Below are 18518 nucleotides of genomic sequence, written 5' to 3'. Positions count from 1 at the left end.
GTTAGATCAAGCCCCCCCCCAGTCAAACGGTCGTCATGAGTTTTTCACGTTTTTTTTTGTCCTAACTGTCGACATGGACACTGTGCGCTCACCATGCTTTGTGCACACAATTCTATTCTCCCTCCGCGCCTGAGTGCAGTGATGGCTAACCTTGACACTCCAGCTGATGTTGAACTACACATCCCAGAATGCCCTGCAACAATTTCAGTATGGCCAAATAGCAAAACTGTAGCAGGGCATGCTGGGATGTGTAGTTCTACAACAGCTGGAGTGTCACTGCCCTAGTGGATGGTAGGGCATGAAATACCTCCTGTCGGCACATGTTTGGCTAACAAAACGTGACAAACTCATGTCGACCTTGTGACTGCCAACCTTGCCATTGTTGACCTAATGCTTGTGTCGACTTTCTCACCCTGTCAACCTTTGCCATGTTGACCTATTTCATGCGAAGCCATGTTGACCTTCAGTGGTCGACCCAATACATGTCGATCCTAATATGCGTCAACCTAACCTGATACTTAGATGTGGAGGGGGAGGGGGGGGCTAGACTGGAACCCTTGAAGCAGACAAGCAGCCTGTGGCAATGCAGGCAGGGGGAAGCGATGACGGACAGGTAAGAGATGGAGCAGATGCAGAATGTTACACTTACACCCACATCTCTACATTTATATACAATACAAAATTATAATAATAATTATAATAATACAATATGTCACTGCAGCATAGTTACCTCCCCTCCTGCATTCTGCAGGAGACTCCCTGAAATAGCCTCAATCTCCCTCTCTCCCTCATTAGTCTAGCAATCTCCCTCATGTCACCTAGCCCACATTACACTGTTACATCATAGTTACCTCCCCTCCTGCATTCTGCAGGAGACTCCCTGACATAGCAGCAATCTCCCTCTCTCCCTTATTAGTCTAGCAATCTCCCTCATGTCACCTAGCCCACATTACACTGTTACATCATAGTTACCTCCCCTCCTGCATTCTGCAGGAGACTCCCTGACATAGCAGCAATCTCCCTCTCTCCCTCATTAGTATAGCAATCTCCCTCATGTCACCTAGCCCACATTACACTGTTACATCATAGTTACCTCCCCTCCTGCATTCTGCCGGAGACTCCCTGACATAGCAGCAATCTCCCTCTCTCCCTCATTAGTCTAGCAATCTCCCACATGTCACCTAGCCCACATTACACTGTTACATCATAGTTACCTCCCCTCCTGCATTCTGCAGGAGACTCCCTGACATAGCAGCAATCTCCCTCTCTCCCTCATTAGTATAGCAATCTCCCTCATTTCACCTAGCCCACATTACACTGTAACATTATAGTTACCTCCCCTCCTGCATTCTGCAGGAGACTCCCTGACATAGCAGCAATCTCCCGCTCTCCCTCATTAGTCTAGCAATCCCCCTCATGTCACCTAGCCCACATTACACTGTTACATCATAGTTACCTCCCCTCCTGCATTCTGCCGGAGACTCCCTGACATAGCAGCAATCTCCCTCTCTCCCTCATTAGTCTAGCAATCTCCCTCATGTCACCTAGCCCACATTATACTGTTACATCATAGTTACATCCCCTCCTGCATTCTGCAGGAGACTCCCTGACATAGCAGCAATCTCCCTCTCTCCCTCATTAGTATAGCAATCTCCCTCATGTCACCTAGCCCACATTACACTGTTACATCATAGTTACCTACCCTCCTTCATTCTGCAGGACACTCCCTGACATAGCAGCAATCTCCCTCTCTCCCTCATTAGTCTAGCAATCTCCCTCATTTCACCTAGCCCACATTACACTGTTACATCAGTTACCTCCCCTCCTGCATTCTGCAGGACACTCCCTGACATAGCAGCAATCTCCCTCTCTCCCTCATTAGTCTAGCAATCTCCCTCATGTCACCTAGCCCACATTACACTGTTACATCATAGTTACCTCCCCTCCTGCATTCTGCAGGAGACTCCCTGACATAGCAGCAATCTCCCTCTCTCCCTCATTAGTCTAGCAATCTCCCTCATTTTAACTAGCCCACATTACACTGTTACATTTTTGGGGGAAAAAAGGGGGGAAAAAAAGGAATGAGCGATAGATACATTTACACTGAATCATCAGCACCATTTCCCAGCACATTACCAAGTATAGTAGCTCTTACTAACTGCTTTGGGGCTCATCTACATTTGGATATAAGTCATTGTAAAAGATTCCTCTCAGATGTAGCAGTGCACACCCACGCTTCTAGGTGCCACATTCACAATCTCTTTTCACAATCTCTCCATATATGAAACTAGACACGCCCTTTGGGTGGAGCATGACATGCCCCCTCAAATGGGGCGCGGTGCAAAATTTTATTACCAACTATAATCTCCCTGAAACTAGTTTTCAAAAGTAGGCAAGTATGCACTGCAGTAAGTGTTCTACACATCTATGTGACCGCACAGACCCTATCCATACGTTCAAAAACCATCACCATGGTGTGTGGGAACAAAACCTTCACAGGTACATAAGGTGAAGTCTGACTCAAAGGACAATCACAGAAAGGAAAACCACTTATCCTGCCTTAAATAGCACAGCGTGATTGTAATGCACACCACCCAGTATCAGGGATCAGCGCTGAAAGCTGAAGTGCCACTAGTTCAATGGAAAATGGTTCTAGACACAGATCCGCCCTGTCTGTTATTATAGTACAAGAGAATTTCAGTTTAGCAGTAGAATTTCTATTACAACCCCCCTGTATCACTGAAGACGTGCTACAGAAAACCAGCGGGAGAATTAAGGCCAGATTTGAAAGATAATCTTCTAGTGTGTATGGGCCTTTAGATGTGTTATGCAACAAAAATCGGACTAGAGCCTCATGAACTTGCATTAGGTCGACCGACCCGACTTACCACCTTGATCGAAGCTTGCTGGGCGAAGAGAGCCCATAAGGGTACGCATTTCCCCCAAAAATAATGGTGAAGAGGGGATTTAATGATTCAAATTTTTGACCGTGTCAACCTGTTAACTGCAAACTTTTGTACCTACCAACCTTGTCTACCTGCCGGTGTAATGTGTGTTGACCTAAGATCGCAGTCCGCATGGACGGTCATGTACCGCCTGGTTTTTGTTCCCACCAGATAGATCAGACAGAAAAATCTGTACGTGTGTACGCACCTTTAGTTAATGTATGTGCTTTAGCATTTTATTATTGTGTATTAGAAAAAAATAAACTACATTTATTTGTTTTTGAGCGCTCCTTCTCAGCTTTCTGACATTTAATTTTAGTATATTGTCAAATACCCCAGGTTATTCTATAGGAGCTGCCACAGTAATCACTTTTTTATACCCCTTTCAGACAGAAAAGTCTGAAAATCCTGTCAAATGCCGTGTCATTTTGTAGGGAGCAGCCTGACCCCCCTTCACACAGAAGAATACATTACCGCGTTATAAATTTCTACCCGGTAATTTGCTGAATAACACGGGTATTTCTTCTGTGTGAAAGGGTCAACACGGGTCATAAATCCCGTGTCCTCGACCCTGGTCAATTCCAGGGTCGGAGACACGGGATTTACAACACGGGTGTGCCCTTTGTTATTCACAAATTTACTGGGTAGAACTGCTTCACCCGGTAATTTCGTTTTCTGTCTGAAAGGGGAATTAGTCAGTGCTTAAAGCTGTGTACACATGGGGGCTATAGGGGCTGAAATCGCTGGAAATATGGTCGCAGGTGACCATATTGCCAGTGATAAATCGCCGGGTGCGCGCTCCCATTTTCAGCCCTGTTCTAATCACTGGTCGCAGCAGCTTGCTCCTGCGACCAGCTGATTACCTCTGCGGCACCACCGGCTGAGGTTCCCTTTCATCAGCGACCATCTCTGGTCGCTGATGAAAAGGAGAAACTGAGCAATATATTGCTCAGCCATATATTGCTAGCAATATATGGCTGAGCAATATATCTCCCCCGTGTGTATGGGGCTCTAGTGGCTATAAAATTGATTAATTAACAATTTGCACCTGATTTAATTTGATTGATTGTTTTCTTTGATTGACCATACTTACCTACCCTCCCGGAATGACCAGGAGGGTCCCAAAAAATTGCGTCCCCTGGAAGGGTGAGCAAGACTCCTGCATTTAGGGGGCCCCCGCATCTTGCCTCTGTAGGTCAAATACCGGTATTAGCGGCTCTTCGGGCAGGGGTGGGGCTAAACTGAAGCAAATCACATCATTCAGAACACCCCCTCCCCCGAAGAGCTGTGGATCGAGGCATTGGCCTGAATGTGGGCAGGGCTTAATGATGGCAGGCCCCACCCCCCGGGAAAAATTGCAGAGAGTCTTCTCTCGAAAAAGAGATAATTAAGGTAGGCAACTATGATATTGACCTAGACATTGTATATCAGCCATCCGGATACCAGTTCACGGTAAAGGGACACGTTATGTGTAGGTGACCGGTGCTTCCAACATGCTAGATCCCCCCCCCCCCCCACCTTTTTGTATGCCTTGTGCATCTATCGCCCCAGTTGTGGCCATGCAATACTGATAGGCAGGGCAGTAGAAAGTCTGGCTGGGTTCAGGTACCTTTCAGGGGGCAGAACCTAATGATGCATTCATGCATGCATGGGGACAGGCATGGAATCCCTGCCTGTCTCCACTTCAGGAAGATGGGTAGGATAAGGGGTGGGGGATTGCGGGGGGCTCCATCGGAATGGGACATGCTGGCAGATGGTGGCAGCTAGTAATTCTATCGCCAGGAGCTGCTCCATCCATACTTTCACCAAGGTGCAAATTGCTCCTGTTTTTACCTTCTCCTGACTCAGAATCAGGCTGGTAATATTACATTTGAACATTTAAAGGTTTCTTTGTTCCAGTTGAATGAATTCCACCAGTATGGTTGCTAAGTCCTCCTGATAAAGTGGTAATTCTATGCTGATTACTGTTCCCTGGCCAGAATGTAGATAATGACATGTGGGAGTAGGTTATTATAGGTTTCCCATGCAGCATACAAGAATGGGAATGAATTTCTAGAATATAATTAATAATCACCGCATGGTCGAGGGGAGGGGGGGGGGGGGGGGGGGGGGAATCGCTAGCACTACAAGGCTAAACAAAGGAGAGGAGATTGGCGCGTATTCCTGGTGGGTCAATTACCCCAGGCAGCTTATGCTTCATATTCTGCTGTAACCTTTATACTGGAGCAACATGGGACTTACCCATCAAAACAATTTATATCATTCCTGTCATAATATGTTCTAAAAACAAGAACATCCCTAATGACTGATGCGATTTGTATGTGGATTTCCAATTCATTTATCAAGACGCATTTCAGCAGTTCTCTCTCTGGCGGATCCGCATTATCCCTGTACAAATACAGCAAAACATGTACAATGAGAAACAGAGAAAGGGAGATTTTGTTATTGAAATATCTCATTAGCATTTATATGGTGGGTAATGTAAGTCCTGCGGCGCATCGCCAGTAATGGGTTAAAGCCAGTTCTGGTTTTGTTTTTTAATCTAGGGGCCGATTCAGTCCTGTTCACATAGTGACGCATGCGCAAACTCCACCGGAGCGAACGCCTTAGGCGAGTTTTTACACTCGCCGGTGCGTTCGCAAAATGATTGGCAGCCAGGGTGCGGTTGCTGAGGTCCGCCCTCTTGGGGTGGGTGATGTCACATGACATGAGCGTTCGTCCTAAATTCAGCGGAAAGTGGCCAATTGAAAAGTAAATCTAGGTTTAATTATCAGACCGAACAGAGAAAAAAATAATAATAATAAAAAAAAATCATAAAAAAAAAAAAAAAATCAATGATGAGTGAACCATCCAACGATGTTTCCTCTGTGTGGCCGCATGCGAGCGAATGTGTAAAACAACTTTCCAGGAATGAATAAACTGATGCGAAGCCATTCACTACACATGCGCGATTGGGAAAACAGCACGCCATCTATCTGCAAACACATTAACTTACTGCGGTTGGATACAACGCCGCTACAACAAGTCTACTTTTAATTTGGGCACACCTTATACATTATATAACCTGACCATCTGCTTCAGTGGAAGTCATTATTCTCTGTACCGTTACAGGTGCCCAGCTGCTCTCTATCCTCTATGGTCCTCCAATATAATCTTACAGAAACAACAGTATACAAGTATTTTCCTCCAGAACAATTCATTGGAGCTTCTGCTTGCTCTCCTCCTCCCACCACCACCACCACCACCACCACCACACACACCACAAGAGATGAGCCAGGTTAATGTTGTTTCCCACTTCAGAGAATAATGTGAAGTGAATAAGCCCTGCACCTGGCGCAGCTTTATGGTGCCTTTATCATCTCTACTAAACTATTTGCACAGAAGGCCGCCTACCAGAGCACATATATAATAGCACAGGGTAATTATTGCTACATCTATTCCGGCTTTGGCATACACCATAGGTGCACATCTGAGTGAAATGTACATTAGTGCTAAAGGATTATGCAAAACCTGTTACCAGCCGTCGGTGGCGGCAGCTGTGCGGTGCACTGACCGGAGATACACGAAATGCTGCATAGGGCACCATCAAAACATTTAACTTCCCCCATAGAAGTGAGGAGCAGAGGTAGCCTTTATTATACATATATATTGAATAGTTTTAAATTCTGGTGTATAATGTATTAGGGTACTTGTGTAGTTTAATGGCGCCGTGCTACTTCCGGGTTCTACGCTCGCCACAAACTATGTTAAAAAAAATAACTTAACTCCATGCCAACATGGATAGTTCATACCTCCACTATCCATGTTGGCATGGAGTTGAATTTAAATAGCGTGGCGAGCCACCGAGCCCGCAGCGTGGGCGAGCCCCTGCTGACGCCGTGAAACTACACAAGTGCCTGTATTAGTGACACAAAAGGAGGGGGGGGGGGGGTGTTCAATCCGGGATTGCGACTGTCAGAACGTCCCTACCGGCAGTTTTCGTTCAATCAGACAGTAACTCGACAGTTGGAATTCAATGTTTGGACTGTGGTGTGTTGGAATGTCTGTGGACCGGCAACGACTTGTTGAAAAACGCTGGCGTTCGAGAATCCACAGTCGTTTCTGACAAAACAGATCTGACTTTTAAAAAAAGAAAAAGGCGGGGATGAGGAACCTTCGGCCCTCCAGCTGTTGCGGAACTACACATCCCAGCATGCCCTACAACAGTTGCAGCATGGCCACATAGCAAAACTTTAACAAGGCATGCTGGGATGTGCAGTTGCACAACAGCTGGAGGGCCGAAAGTTCCCCATTCCTGGTCTAAGAGTGTGTACACACGGTTCGATGTTCTGTGCGATCCGATGTACGATTCGATGTTTTGTCCGATTTTTACTTTTCCCTTTTTTTTTTTTTTTTCTCTACTCCTTAACCCCTTCCTGACAGAGCCAGTTTTTGCGTTCCTGACAGAGCCCTTTTTTTTCAAATCTGGCATGTATCACTTAAGTGGGGATAACTTTTTTTTGCTTTTACTTATCCCAGTGATTTTGAGATTGTTTTCTCGTGACACATTGTACTTCAAATTAGTGGTACATTTGGGTCGATACAGTCTGTGTTTTTTTGTGAAAAATACCAAAATGTCGGAAAAAAATGGAAAATTTAGCAATTTGCAAAATGTTAAATTTTCTGCTTGTGAGACAAATAATCTTACCACTCAAAATAGTTAATAACTAACATAGACCATATGTATACTTTATGTTGCCATCATTATTTCAACTTCCTTTTCATTTTTTTGGACACTAGGAGGCGTAAAATATGAATAGCAAATTCTCAAATTTTCAAGAAAATTTCAAACACTGATTTTTTTAGGGACCAGTTCAGTTCTGATGTGACTTTGAGGGACTTGTATGTGAGACACCCCCATAAATGATGCCATTTCAAAAACTGCACCCCTCACAGTATTCAAAACAGCATTTTGGAAGTTTGTTAACCCTTTAGGTGTTTCACAGGAATTAAAACAAAGTGTAGGTGAAATTTCAACATTTCATTTTTTTTGCAGATTTGCAATTTTAATACATTTTTCTAAGGAACACAGTAGATTTTACTAGAGAAATGTGACTAAAAATTGATTCCCCCAATTCTTTGGTTTTCATAAATGTCCTATATGTGGCCCTAGTGTGCACGGTGACCAAACCACAGGCTTCATAATAGAAGGAGCACCTACTTGATTTTGGAGCCTCCTTTTTATGAGATTATTTTTTAGGCACCATGTAGGTTTCTAGGCACCATAAGATGCTAAAAGTTAGGAACCTCCCCCACAAGTGACCCCATTTTGCAAACTACACCCTTCAGGGAATTCATCTAGGGGTATAGTGTACATTTCAAACCCCCAGGGGTTTCACCAATTTTGATACAACTGGGCTGTGCAAATGAAAAAAATTAATTTTTCATTTTCACAGCTCAGTTGTATCAAAATTGGTGAAACCCCTGGGGGTTTGAAATGTACACTATACCCCTAGATGAATTCCCTGAAGGGTGTAGTTTGCAAAATGGGGTCACTTGTGGGGGGGTTCCACTGTATGGGTGCTTCAGGGGTCATTCAACCAGAATCTGTGCTGCAAAATCCAAATATCACTCCTTCCCTTCTGAGTCCTGCCATGCACCCAACTGGTATTTTTTGGTCACATGTGAGGCATTGCCATACTCGGGAGAAATTGGGGCACAGATTTTGGGGTGCTTTGTCTCCTTCATTCCTTGTGAAAAAGAAAAATTTTGAGAAGTACCTCCCGACCATGACGTATATATACGTCTTCGGTCGGGAATATCTATCTGTATATATATATATATAAAATATCATTTCATTTTATTTTTTTCATTTCTTCACTGTCCCTAGTGCTGCTGCTGCTGCTGGCGGGGGGAGGGAGGGGGGAGGCAGCGCTGCGGCGCATAGCAGAGGGAGGAGAGCGGCTGCCGGGTGCCGGGTAAGCACATAGTGCTGCCGGGTGGGAGGGAGGGGGTGTCCGCGGATCGGTGGTGATCGGTGCTGCACCGATCACCACCGTTTTCTGTGTTACCGAGCGGCATAGCCGCCGGTAACACAGAAATAGCTGTGATTGGCTGTTCACATTTGAACAGCCAATCACAGCGATCGCCGACCGGGAGGGGCATCCCTGCCCCCCCCCGGGCGGCGAGGGGGGATGTCTGCTGTCAGGGACAGCAGACATCTCCAAACTGTCACCGCGTCTATAGACGCGGTGACAGTTTAAATCCATGACGTACATTTATGCCATGTGTCGGGAAGTACTTCCCGACCATGACGTAAATGTACGTCAATTGTCGGGAAGGGGTTAAGATATGCCTTACGATATGCTTAAGATTTTGACTTTTTACCATACAATTTGCTATGCGATTTCCTATTTGATTTACTATGCGATTTCCTATGTGCCTTAAGATTTGCTTAAGATTTTGACTAAGCGATTTTGACTTAACAACAGGATGACTGACTGGGCCCTGGAAATCGTATAGCACATCGCATCTTAAGCATATCGCAAGGCACATACGATGCATGCGATATGCTTGCGATTTGTGCTAGATAGAGTGTGCTGCCCACTCTATCTCCCCTCCGATCTCTCCTTAAACGGGAGCGCGCATCGGGCTAGGAAGCCCTTACAATGCATACAATCAGTATGCGATATGTATGCGATATGGCTTCCGATGTTGACGATATCGTCAACATCGGAAGCCATATCGAACCGTGTGTACACACTATAAGGCAGTGATGGCTAACCTTGACACTCCAGCTGTTGTTGAACTACACATCCCAGCATGCCCTACTTCCTTTTTAGCATGGCCAAATAGCAAAACTGTAGCAGAGCATGCTGGGATGTGTCTCAACATGAAAAGGTCATGTTACCCATAACGACCTACTATGGGGTAAATTTACTGAGACAGGAGTTCTGATGAAGAAGGGATGTTACCTATAGCAACTAGAGTCTCTTGGTGGGGCTAAATCAGGCATGTCCAAACTGTGTCCCTCCAGCTGTTGTGAAACTTCACATCCCAGCATGCCTTGCCACAGTTTCAGTATTCCCTAATTGAAAAGCTGTGGCAAGGCATGATGGGACTTGTAGTTTCACAACAGCTGGAGGGCCATAGTTTGAACATGTCTGCGCTGAATAAATAAGTAGAATCTGATTGGTTGCTATGGGAAGTATCCAGTCTTTAACAGAACTCCCATTTTAGTAAAATTGCCCATCTATCATTTTCTAGAATGCAATAGAGAAATTACAGACAGAAGCAGATTGGTTGCTATGGGAAACATTTCATTGTGTTTGTAAATGTACCCCTAAGTGCCAGGATGTAAGCTATAGGCACACATGCAGCATTTGTAACTGGTCACCAAAAAGTCAGCCGCTGAAGAAAGTATAGGGGGGAGGGGGAGGTGTGTGTGTGTGTGGTTCTCATTCAATAGACGTGCCACATTCGCCAGCATGATTGCTGGTTTGTTGTGCAACACATAGGTGATATTGCCGTTACACACTGAACTATCAGGCCAATTAGTCATTTCAAATAAGCCCAAAATATATCAGGCCCAAATTACACCACTGTGAACACTGCTCAACACATTTATCTGGCAGTCTTTGAAATTACAGTTGTTTAATTATTTGCTTTAAGCATAAACTTTCTCTCTCTACCAGGCTTTATACACCTTACTTTTTTTTTTTTTTTTTTTAAAGAAAAGAACTTGAAAGCAGAGCATGCAATAAACTTTTTTTCCTACATGTTGCTGTTCAGTGGTGAATCGCGCACATTGTCCTGTGTGCACACCCAATTACACACTTGTGCGTTGTTCTTTGCGTATTTTGCTCATCCCAACATGCTGCTCAACTCTAGTGCATCGACAATCAGCAGCACATCGTGCCATGAGCACAGAAATATATATATATATATCTGTATATATACACACCTGTTATACCAAATGCTGCAACGATGCAGGATATACAGTTTTATCAATTGTAAGATAGCACATGTGTACACTATTGTTTATCCGGGAGTTCTAGGGAAATGGTTGATGGCATTACATTGTTTGCCTGTTGTCTAGTGTGTACCCAGCTCTAGTCTGAAGGAAGGTCAAGGTGGCAAAGGAGACCTGGGATTCTAACTATGCCAATTTTGCAGGCCCAGTCCCAAATGTCAGTCCTTGAAACATGTTATTGCAGAAAGTTGGTTGCCCTAGGGAAGTTTTCTAGAGTTCGGTGGATCAGGTGTGGGTCACTGTTCTGATTAGCATGCCTGAATATTTGGTAGGTATAATGAGTCTGGAGAGTAACAAGGGAAAACACTACATCCTAATTCCCCACTGGTTTCACACGTGCCCTCCCTGCATAAGGGGAGGGGGGGTTGTCACATGATACAGGAACCATAACACTGTTCCCGATCAGACACTCACTCCTTTCTTACTAAGCGGAGAACAAGGTACATCAGAAGCCTTGTGTCTGCGGGAGATGACTGGCTGCCCAACAGAAGGGTAGACGTTAAAGCTTAGCAAGTAATGAGAACAACTTAGCATTTATTACACCAGAATACTGTCAGTTGTATACTGGCTTCCCATACAGCATCAGCAAAACGCCTTCAAATCTGTGTATTATGTACAAACAACATTTTCAGTATGAAACCAGCGTCTGATCCATCTCATCCCTCCGGAGGCTGGATGCTATATAGTCAACGCCACGTGGTGCAACACGAAACTTCTACCACGAAGAATGACTGGATCCTCCTTTCGGAAGCAAGTGGTAAAACACAGGCTTATAGGATGGCTGCTGTAGGATTAACCTGGTGTCTTGTATACAGCGTACACACAACTTAAACACCCCTTAAGGCAATCAGAAGTGTTACGTAAAAGTCACTCCACCGACGTACCTGCAGAGAAAATTCTTTGTACAGAGACGCTCTTTTCTTGTAACAATTCATCATTATAAATTTTTTTTTTTTTTTATCAAAAGGGTGCGAATATTTAAAATTAGCCACACTGTCCCTTCGAGTGAAGACGATCCACCAGCGCCAATAGGAGGTAATGTTTCTCCTTAAGGAGCAAAGTCTGCACACACTCTGCACACACATACAATGCTGTGAGAAGCGTCTCACACACTCCGTCCTTTCCTCTTTTTCCTTCCACTCTGTGCCCCTCTCTGTGCGGCTTTTACCAGGCCTTTGAACTGGCCTTGCATCTTTGCCTTTTTCCTGCAGATGACAAAACGTGACAATTAGCAGTGGATCATGTTTTCTCCTGCAATGTTTTAATCACGTAGGTTACCAGCAATCCTCCTCACACCTTTATACGGTAGCTGAGGGAGGGGCAGACCGACACCTCGCAGATTAGCAGCAGTAGGGGAGGCTGTGTCTGCAGTGCGCGGTTGGCTGTGGTCAAGGCAGTGTGGCATAGTGAAGGGTGACTGGGCAGGGTTCCTTCTTCTGGCAAGGCAGCTCAGGCACTGATCATTTGTGTTGCATGTGATGCCATCTGCAAGCTGGTGCCAGTGTACACTGATTGTTGTGCAAGACGGGCTGGCTCTAGGTGACTTAGCTGGGAGGTGGGGGAAAAATGCCAGGTGGTGCACCCAGTTATCTAATGATAGACTGTCATTACACCCGGGCACTATATCCTTATCATTCAATGGCCTAGGACCTTGATGGCTAACCTTGACACTCCAGCTGTTGAACTACACATCCCAGCATGCTCTGCTTCAGTTTTGCTATTTGGCCATGCTAAATCTGATGCAGAGCATGCTGGGATGTGTAGTTCAACCGCTGGAGTGTCAAGGTTAGCCATCAAGGGCTTCGGAGAACAAGTCGATGACTAATGGCGCTCTCAACCTATTACATAGGATGTGAAAAACAAAACTGCATTTTGGCTTGGCAGGACAGCAGCAGTGTAAAGGTGTCTCAGCCTAGCCCAGTAGTGCGCTCACAAACGCCATTGGTTAAGGGCAAGGTTATATCCTATCTAGGATCATGAGCTCACTCATGTTTAACGCATAGAAACCAGTCTTACCTGCGGTTGAGCTTGGCTTTGTTTAGGGGTATATACGTGTATGGGTCATGCTTGTCTTTCTGTTTCACGTCACCTTTTCCTTTCTGGAAGGAGAGAACAAAAAAAAAAGACATTAAAATGACCATACCTTATTGAAAGGAGGTTTTTAATGACGCATTATAATAATTTTATTATAACGCATCTGTAGACAAAACACAAATTAGTATTCATTTCATGCGTTAAATTCCTCCCGCGGCAGGAGAAAAAAAAAAAAGGCTGCATCCTTTTTCCAATTACCTTTGACTTGTAATTCGCTCCAAACTCCGGCTTCTTGGAAACCGGTCGGTGTATTCCGGATCCCCCAGCTGTCAGAGACAAGAGGACGTAGAGAGGTGTGAATGCGAACAGTAGCCACGGAGAACACGTAAGAGCTCGGCCAGCTGTGAAGCCTGTCCTCATAATTGCATTATCTGAACCTGCCAGACACTAATAGCTGACGGATGAAAGACTGTCTGTGTCCCAGATGCTTCGTCATACTCCGACATGTGCTCTCGTATTGTTACTGAGGCACAGAGAACCCCCGCTGAGCATGAATCTCAGCGGCCACAGCTAAATGTGGTCTGCCAACTGGGCGCAGTGCCCGTACTCCCACATAAATACCAGGTGGTCTTGGTATGGTTCTGCTAGTAAAGTATAACTTAGCAATGCCACCACATTAAATAAGCAAAGATACGACAGATTGTGTCGTATTTTGACAGATTTTGCGCCGACTGCCAAGCAACCTGGCATAAGCAGTAATACCAAAAAAATCGCTGATCTAGTCATGGGCAATTAAGGGACACAGCTGATAAGGTACTCATTACATATATTGTAAAAGATATGATCATTATTGGCACGAAGGGTGTGCGGTGGCGACGGAGGATCCGGTGCTGAGCGATCCGTGCGGAGCAGAGTTTTGCCTACGCTTATGGGCAAACCTCTGCGATTTTAGCATGAAATTCAGTCCATGCACATCTATCCCTGTCGGCAATGGCTACTAGCGGGAACGGGCATCCACATCACTATACCCAGCACACACTGACTGATACAGGCTTACTTTCTAAGCAATCTAGTCAGATCGCTTAGAAAATAGCCCCAAATTGCCCAGTGTGTGCGGGCCTTTAGTGTACAATACACTGTAAATCATAGCATATTATATAAACTCTATTATTATAATTCCCAAAAGGCAGCACCGGGACACAAGGTTTTTTTCTTGTTTTTTAAATTTGTGTAAAAAATTGTATTGAGTTTTTGAAGGTTACATACCCAATACTAATAACAATTACATTAATCTAAATAAAGATAATAAAAGGCATGAAAAAAGTAAAAAAAAAAAAAAAAAAAAGAAGTTAGTTCCTGGTCTCTGACACCCCACCCACTAACGCCACACCTGCGGCCCTTCTATAAGGAATATATATTGGTTGAGAACTCAATCATACTGCATGATCTATCCTGATGCCGGCAGACTGGAGGCTAGTTACCTTTGTATTGCGGCGTCCTCTCTGCAGCCGCGTCATCGTCATGGTCTTCTCTGAAACGTTTCTTCTGAGCTTTGTTCTGTGAAGGTCATAGAGAGAGGTCACCAATCTCTGCCTAGGCTGCCCGTTGGGTAACGACGAGTGGCACTCTGCCCCAAGTCACCATTGTAACAGCCGCAAAATGATCCTAATTTGCACAAAGTAAATGTCTCTTTATAAGATAGATTAAAGTATCATTTGGTATCTCTTGAGATATACTAGACCATGGATACCTTTATCTTGGTATACAGACGTCTCATGGGGAGACAGACATCTTTACAGTTCTACTGTCCATATTGCCCTTCCACTGAATCTACATATGAACTTGATTTTAATTATAATAATGCTAGTTAAAAGCCCATTAAAAAGAGAAAGTGGAGGCATTTGCCAAGGCAACCAATCAGCTTTAGTCATTTCAGCATGGTCTTGGAAATTAAGCTGATTGGCTGCTTGGTAACTTTTCCCACTAAAGGTGCCCATACACTAGTAAGATTTATCTTCAGATCTGTCTGGTTGGAACAAAAACATGGTTATGGATCAGTGACAGTTTGGCAGTTTTCCAGCATTTCCAAGCAAATGGTCAACTGTCATTTGCTCTCATCCATAAGCAGGAGTTTGTTCCAACCAGCCAGATCTGAAGATAAATCTGCCTGTGTATGGCCACCTTTACTCTCGCCAATGCTTGATACACCTGCCTCCCATTCGTCATAATGGATAGCGACAGAGAAACGAGCGAACATTCCAAAACTTACAGTTCGAAGGCCAACTTCCTGCATGAGGTCCGCCATCTCTTCATCCACCCCTGCGAACCAACACATTGCACCAACACCGGTTACCACATGACAAAGTGCTGCTTTCATATTAGTAGGTTTTAGTAATAGTGGTGCTGCACACAAAGAAATACAATACTATATAAAAAGGGATCAACCCAACAGTACTGGGGAAAACCAGAGAGATTTAGAATGAGATTACGGTAGCAATCTGTGCCTGGGAAGGGAGGGCTGGCTGTGATGCAGGACGGAGGGGAGGCAGAGAGCAGAGAGGGCGACAGAGCGTGGCTCCCAGATGTTTGAATGGAACCAATTTAATTACAATTTAATTTGGGAATCTCTGTGCAGAATGCGGATGCCCTGCCTATCCCCGGCTAATGACAATCACACTTCTCCTTCCAGATCTAACCTGGGGGAGTCACTGAGCAACTGCACATAAACGCAGTGAGACAGGAACGGAGCACAGGAATTTAAGAAAAAAAAGAAGTCAGTAGCATGAAACTATCACCTATACTAACTCAGTGGGTGGCAATCATTTCTTATATCAGGCCCCGATCTCCAGTCTACAACCAATTCAAATGATTTGGTTGCGCATATCACACAAATTATGGCCAGGAGGTTTAGCCACTCGAGCATTTCAGACCACCGCCTTCAGGGATAGCGAGCTGAAGTGTACTGGCGTCCCATGTTGGTTACTGTAATAGCGCTGTTTAAAGTTTATATCAGTGAAGGGGAAACCTTTGGCCCTTTAGCTGCTGTTGAACTACACATCCCAGCATGCCATGCAATAATTTTTGCTATTTGACCATGCTAAAACTGTTGCAGGGCATGCTGGGATGTGTAATTCAGCAACAGCTGGAGGGCCAAAGGTTTCCCATCCATAGTCTATAAACAATGTATTGTGTTTTGGAAGTATCCTGGATACACTAGCAAGGACAATATGCTGATAATCCCCTCGTAATCAAGACTAGATTCCCTGTAGTGCTTCACACGAGCCTATCACAACAGCCCGTGCCCTCACTGCAGGCACCACGCCCACACAACACACTACAGACAACTTCAAACTTTCCGCAGTAAAGTCCCTATATTATGCCTTATCCTTTTTAGAGAAATAATGGAGATCTACCCTATTACATGAGAGCCTTAATTTCCTATGTAGGTATTAATATGAATTTCTTTTGCAGGCAATGGGGGGGGGGGGCTGAACTGAGTGCAAGTTATAACGACGTTAGAAACCTCACTTAGCAGTGTTATCCACTTCCAAAAACAGTGGGGGGGGGGGGGGGGGGGGGGGGGGGGCGCGGCTGATGGGAGATTTAGTTCTCCCAGTGGCCAGACTCAGACACTTACAAACACACTCCTCACATTCTCAATGATGAACACATGGCACGGACATGGAAGTGACCAGGATTAATTAATACTTTATGGGTGCCAGACATTCTTCTCAGGAAAAAAGCTCCCGGTGGAATTGCCCAGGAGGAGGTGACCCTGCGATGCCCTGGTGTGAGGTGGTGACACTGGAACACTGCTTGCCAGCCAAACAATCGTTATGCACATCGCGCTAATTCCTTACTGCCTATTACAGACATTATTATACCAAAGCAGTTACTTCCCGAGCGCGTGGGCTCAGGGACCTGCGGGGTGATCATCAGTAACGCAAATCGCTCACCTTTCGACTTCTCCTCATCACCTTCCTCGTCCTTGATAATGAGCCGCCCGTCAGCAGTAACCTTGAAGTCGTGGCTCTGCTTTTTGTTCCTCAGACCTGGTTTGGTGGCTGCGATATATAAAAGAAAGATGAAACACATCGCAGAGCAATTATCCGCACAGATCCGTGGACGGATAGTTAATGAAGCAGATTTATTTATGGTAGAGCAAAGAGTCACGATTTGGATTTCTTTTGTAAAAATCCAAGAATTGTTAATTGCCATTTAAACATGGGTCTTGTGGTACATGATGCCTCCCACGCTCAGTCCTCAAGCACACTGACAATACAGATTTAACGATATCCATGTCTGAGCACAGATTACTTATTACCTAATTAGTAATCTGTGCTCAATCCTGGATATCCTTATAACCAGGACTGTTAAAGAGCCTCGAGTTACATCATGTTGAATAAGAGGATAACACCCAGATTAGGGTACTATACAGGATTTTGGTACTTTCCTCTAAATCTGTGCTGCCAGGATACTAGTGTTTAGTTTAGGCTGTTTTAGCCCAATTTTTAAAGGGCAAAACACGCCCTGCATGTTCAGTGGCGCCCTGCAAAAACAGACAGGCCTGTCCATCCTCGCAGTGCTTGGAGAAGCCCAGCACCTACATAGATGCCGAGCACGCCCCCAACAATGATGCCGGAGGGCAGATCCGTCTACTTTATTGACGTCCAATGGTGGACACGCCCGCAGTTACCTTGCACATAATATTCTCAACGGGGGATAGATGCCACTTATTCAAGCTTCATACATTTACTCCTTTATTCTTTATAGTATTATGGGGAGTGAGGGCCTGTACACAGAGCTTCTATGTATGAACGATCAGGGCCCTCACTCCCGTGACCTATGTCAGCACCTTCTCAGTCAACCCCAGAACAGGATGATAAAAATGGTTGGCTAATATAATGCCTGGAGTATATGAACTGCAGCAGAGAACACATTCCTTGTGAAGGTCCAGCCTCCGGGCCTTTGATGGATCTAGAACCCCCATTGCCCAGTGCACCACATGACCAGCAGCACATTTACAGGGCCAGAAGGGAATAGATACTTCTGTAGTTAGTACAGATGACAGTCAGGAAGCTTATGCTAAACAATGTAATGAGGAAACATCCTTCTCTACCTTTACCAAGTCATTTATATAGAACCTCAGCTAACAGCCATTATGATCTCTCACCTAGAACACGCTGAGCGGCATTTGGGTCCAAGAAGTTTAGGGGTTCGTCTCCTTCGCCTTCTTTGAGCCAGGCCCGGTTCTTCTGCTTGGCCTGTTTCTTCTGCTGCTTTGTCTGTTTCTCATCCTCCTCTTCCTCGTCAGTGTCCGCCAAGATATCGTCTATGCTGAAAACAAAAATCACAGACAGTCCCAGAGGATGAGCAAGAGAGTCTTCAAGGAAATGATCATTAAGGAATAGCTTTAAGCCCGGTCGCGGTGGATTAAATAAATGTCTACATAACAGTGTCGATATTTTTTAAAGCTACATTTGAGTATAAGTCCATGCTGATCCACAGATCTGGGGAGACATTTACTA

The 18518-nt window shown here is 44.9% G+C and overlaps 1 protein-coding gene across 1 annotated transcript in view; it reads right to left on the bottom strand.

Annotated features, from left to right (window-relative positions):
- Window positions 1-11470: 11470 nt before the first annotated feature.
- RRP12 (ribosomal RNA processing 12 homolog) overlaps window positions 11471-18518 on the bottom strand; it is a 36219-nt gene continuing 29171 nt past the window's right edge. Inside the window, exons 28-34 of the mRNA XM_083149608.1 lie at window positions 18164-18327; window positions 16947-17054; window positions 15260-15309; window positions 14472-14547; window positions 13249-13316; window positions 12973-13055; window positions 11471-12161 (exon numbers count right to left, since the gene is read on the bottom strand). Coding sequence (XP_083005734.1) covers window positions 12062-12161; window positions 12973-13055; window positions 13249-13316; window positions 14472-14547; window positions 15260-15309; window positions 16947-17054; window positions 18164-18327 — 649 coding nt within the window. The 3' untranslated portion in view covers window positions 11471-12061. The remainder of the gene's footprint in view (window positions 12162-12972; window positions 13056-13248; window positions 13317-14471; window positions 14548-15259; window positions 15310-16946; window positions 17055-18163; window positions 18328-18518) is intronic.

This window comes from Crinia signifera, chromosome 6 (assembly GCF_055691185.1).
Source record: "Crinia signifera chromosome 6, ASM5569118v1, whole genome shotgun sequence".
Taxonomy (NCBI): domain Eukaryota; kingdom Metazoa; phylum Chordata; class Amphibia; order Anura; family Myobatrachidae; genus Crinia; species Crinia signifera.
The sequence above is the reverse complement of the archived record's forward strand: the minus strand, read 5'-3'. Positions and strand labels throughout refer to the sequence as shown.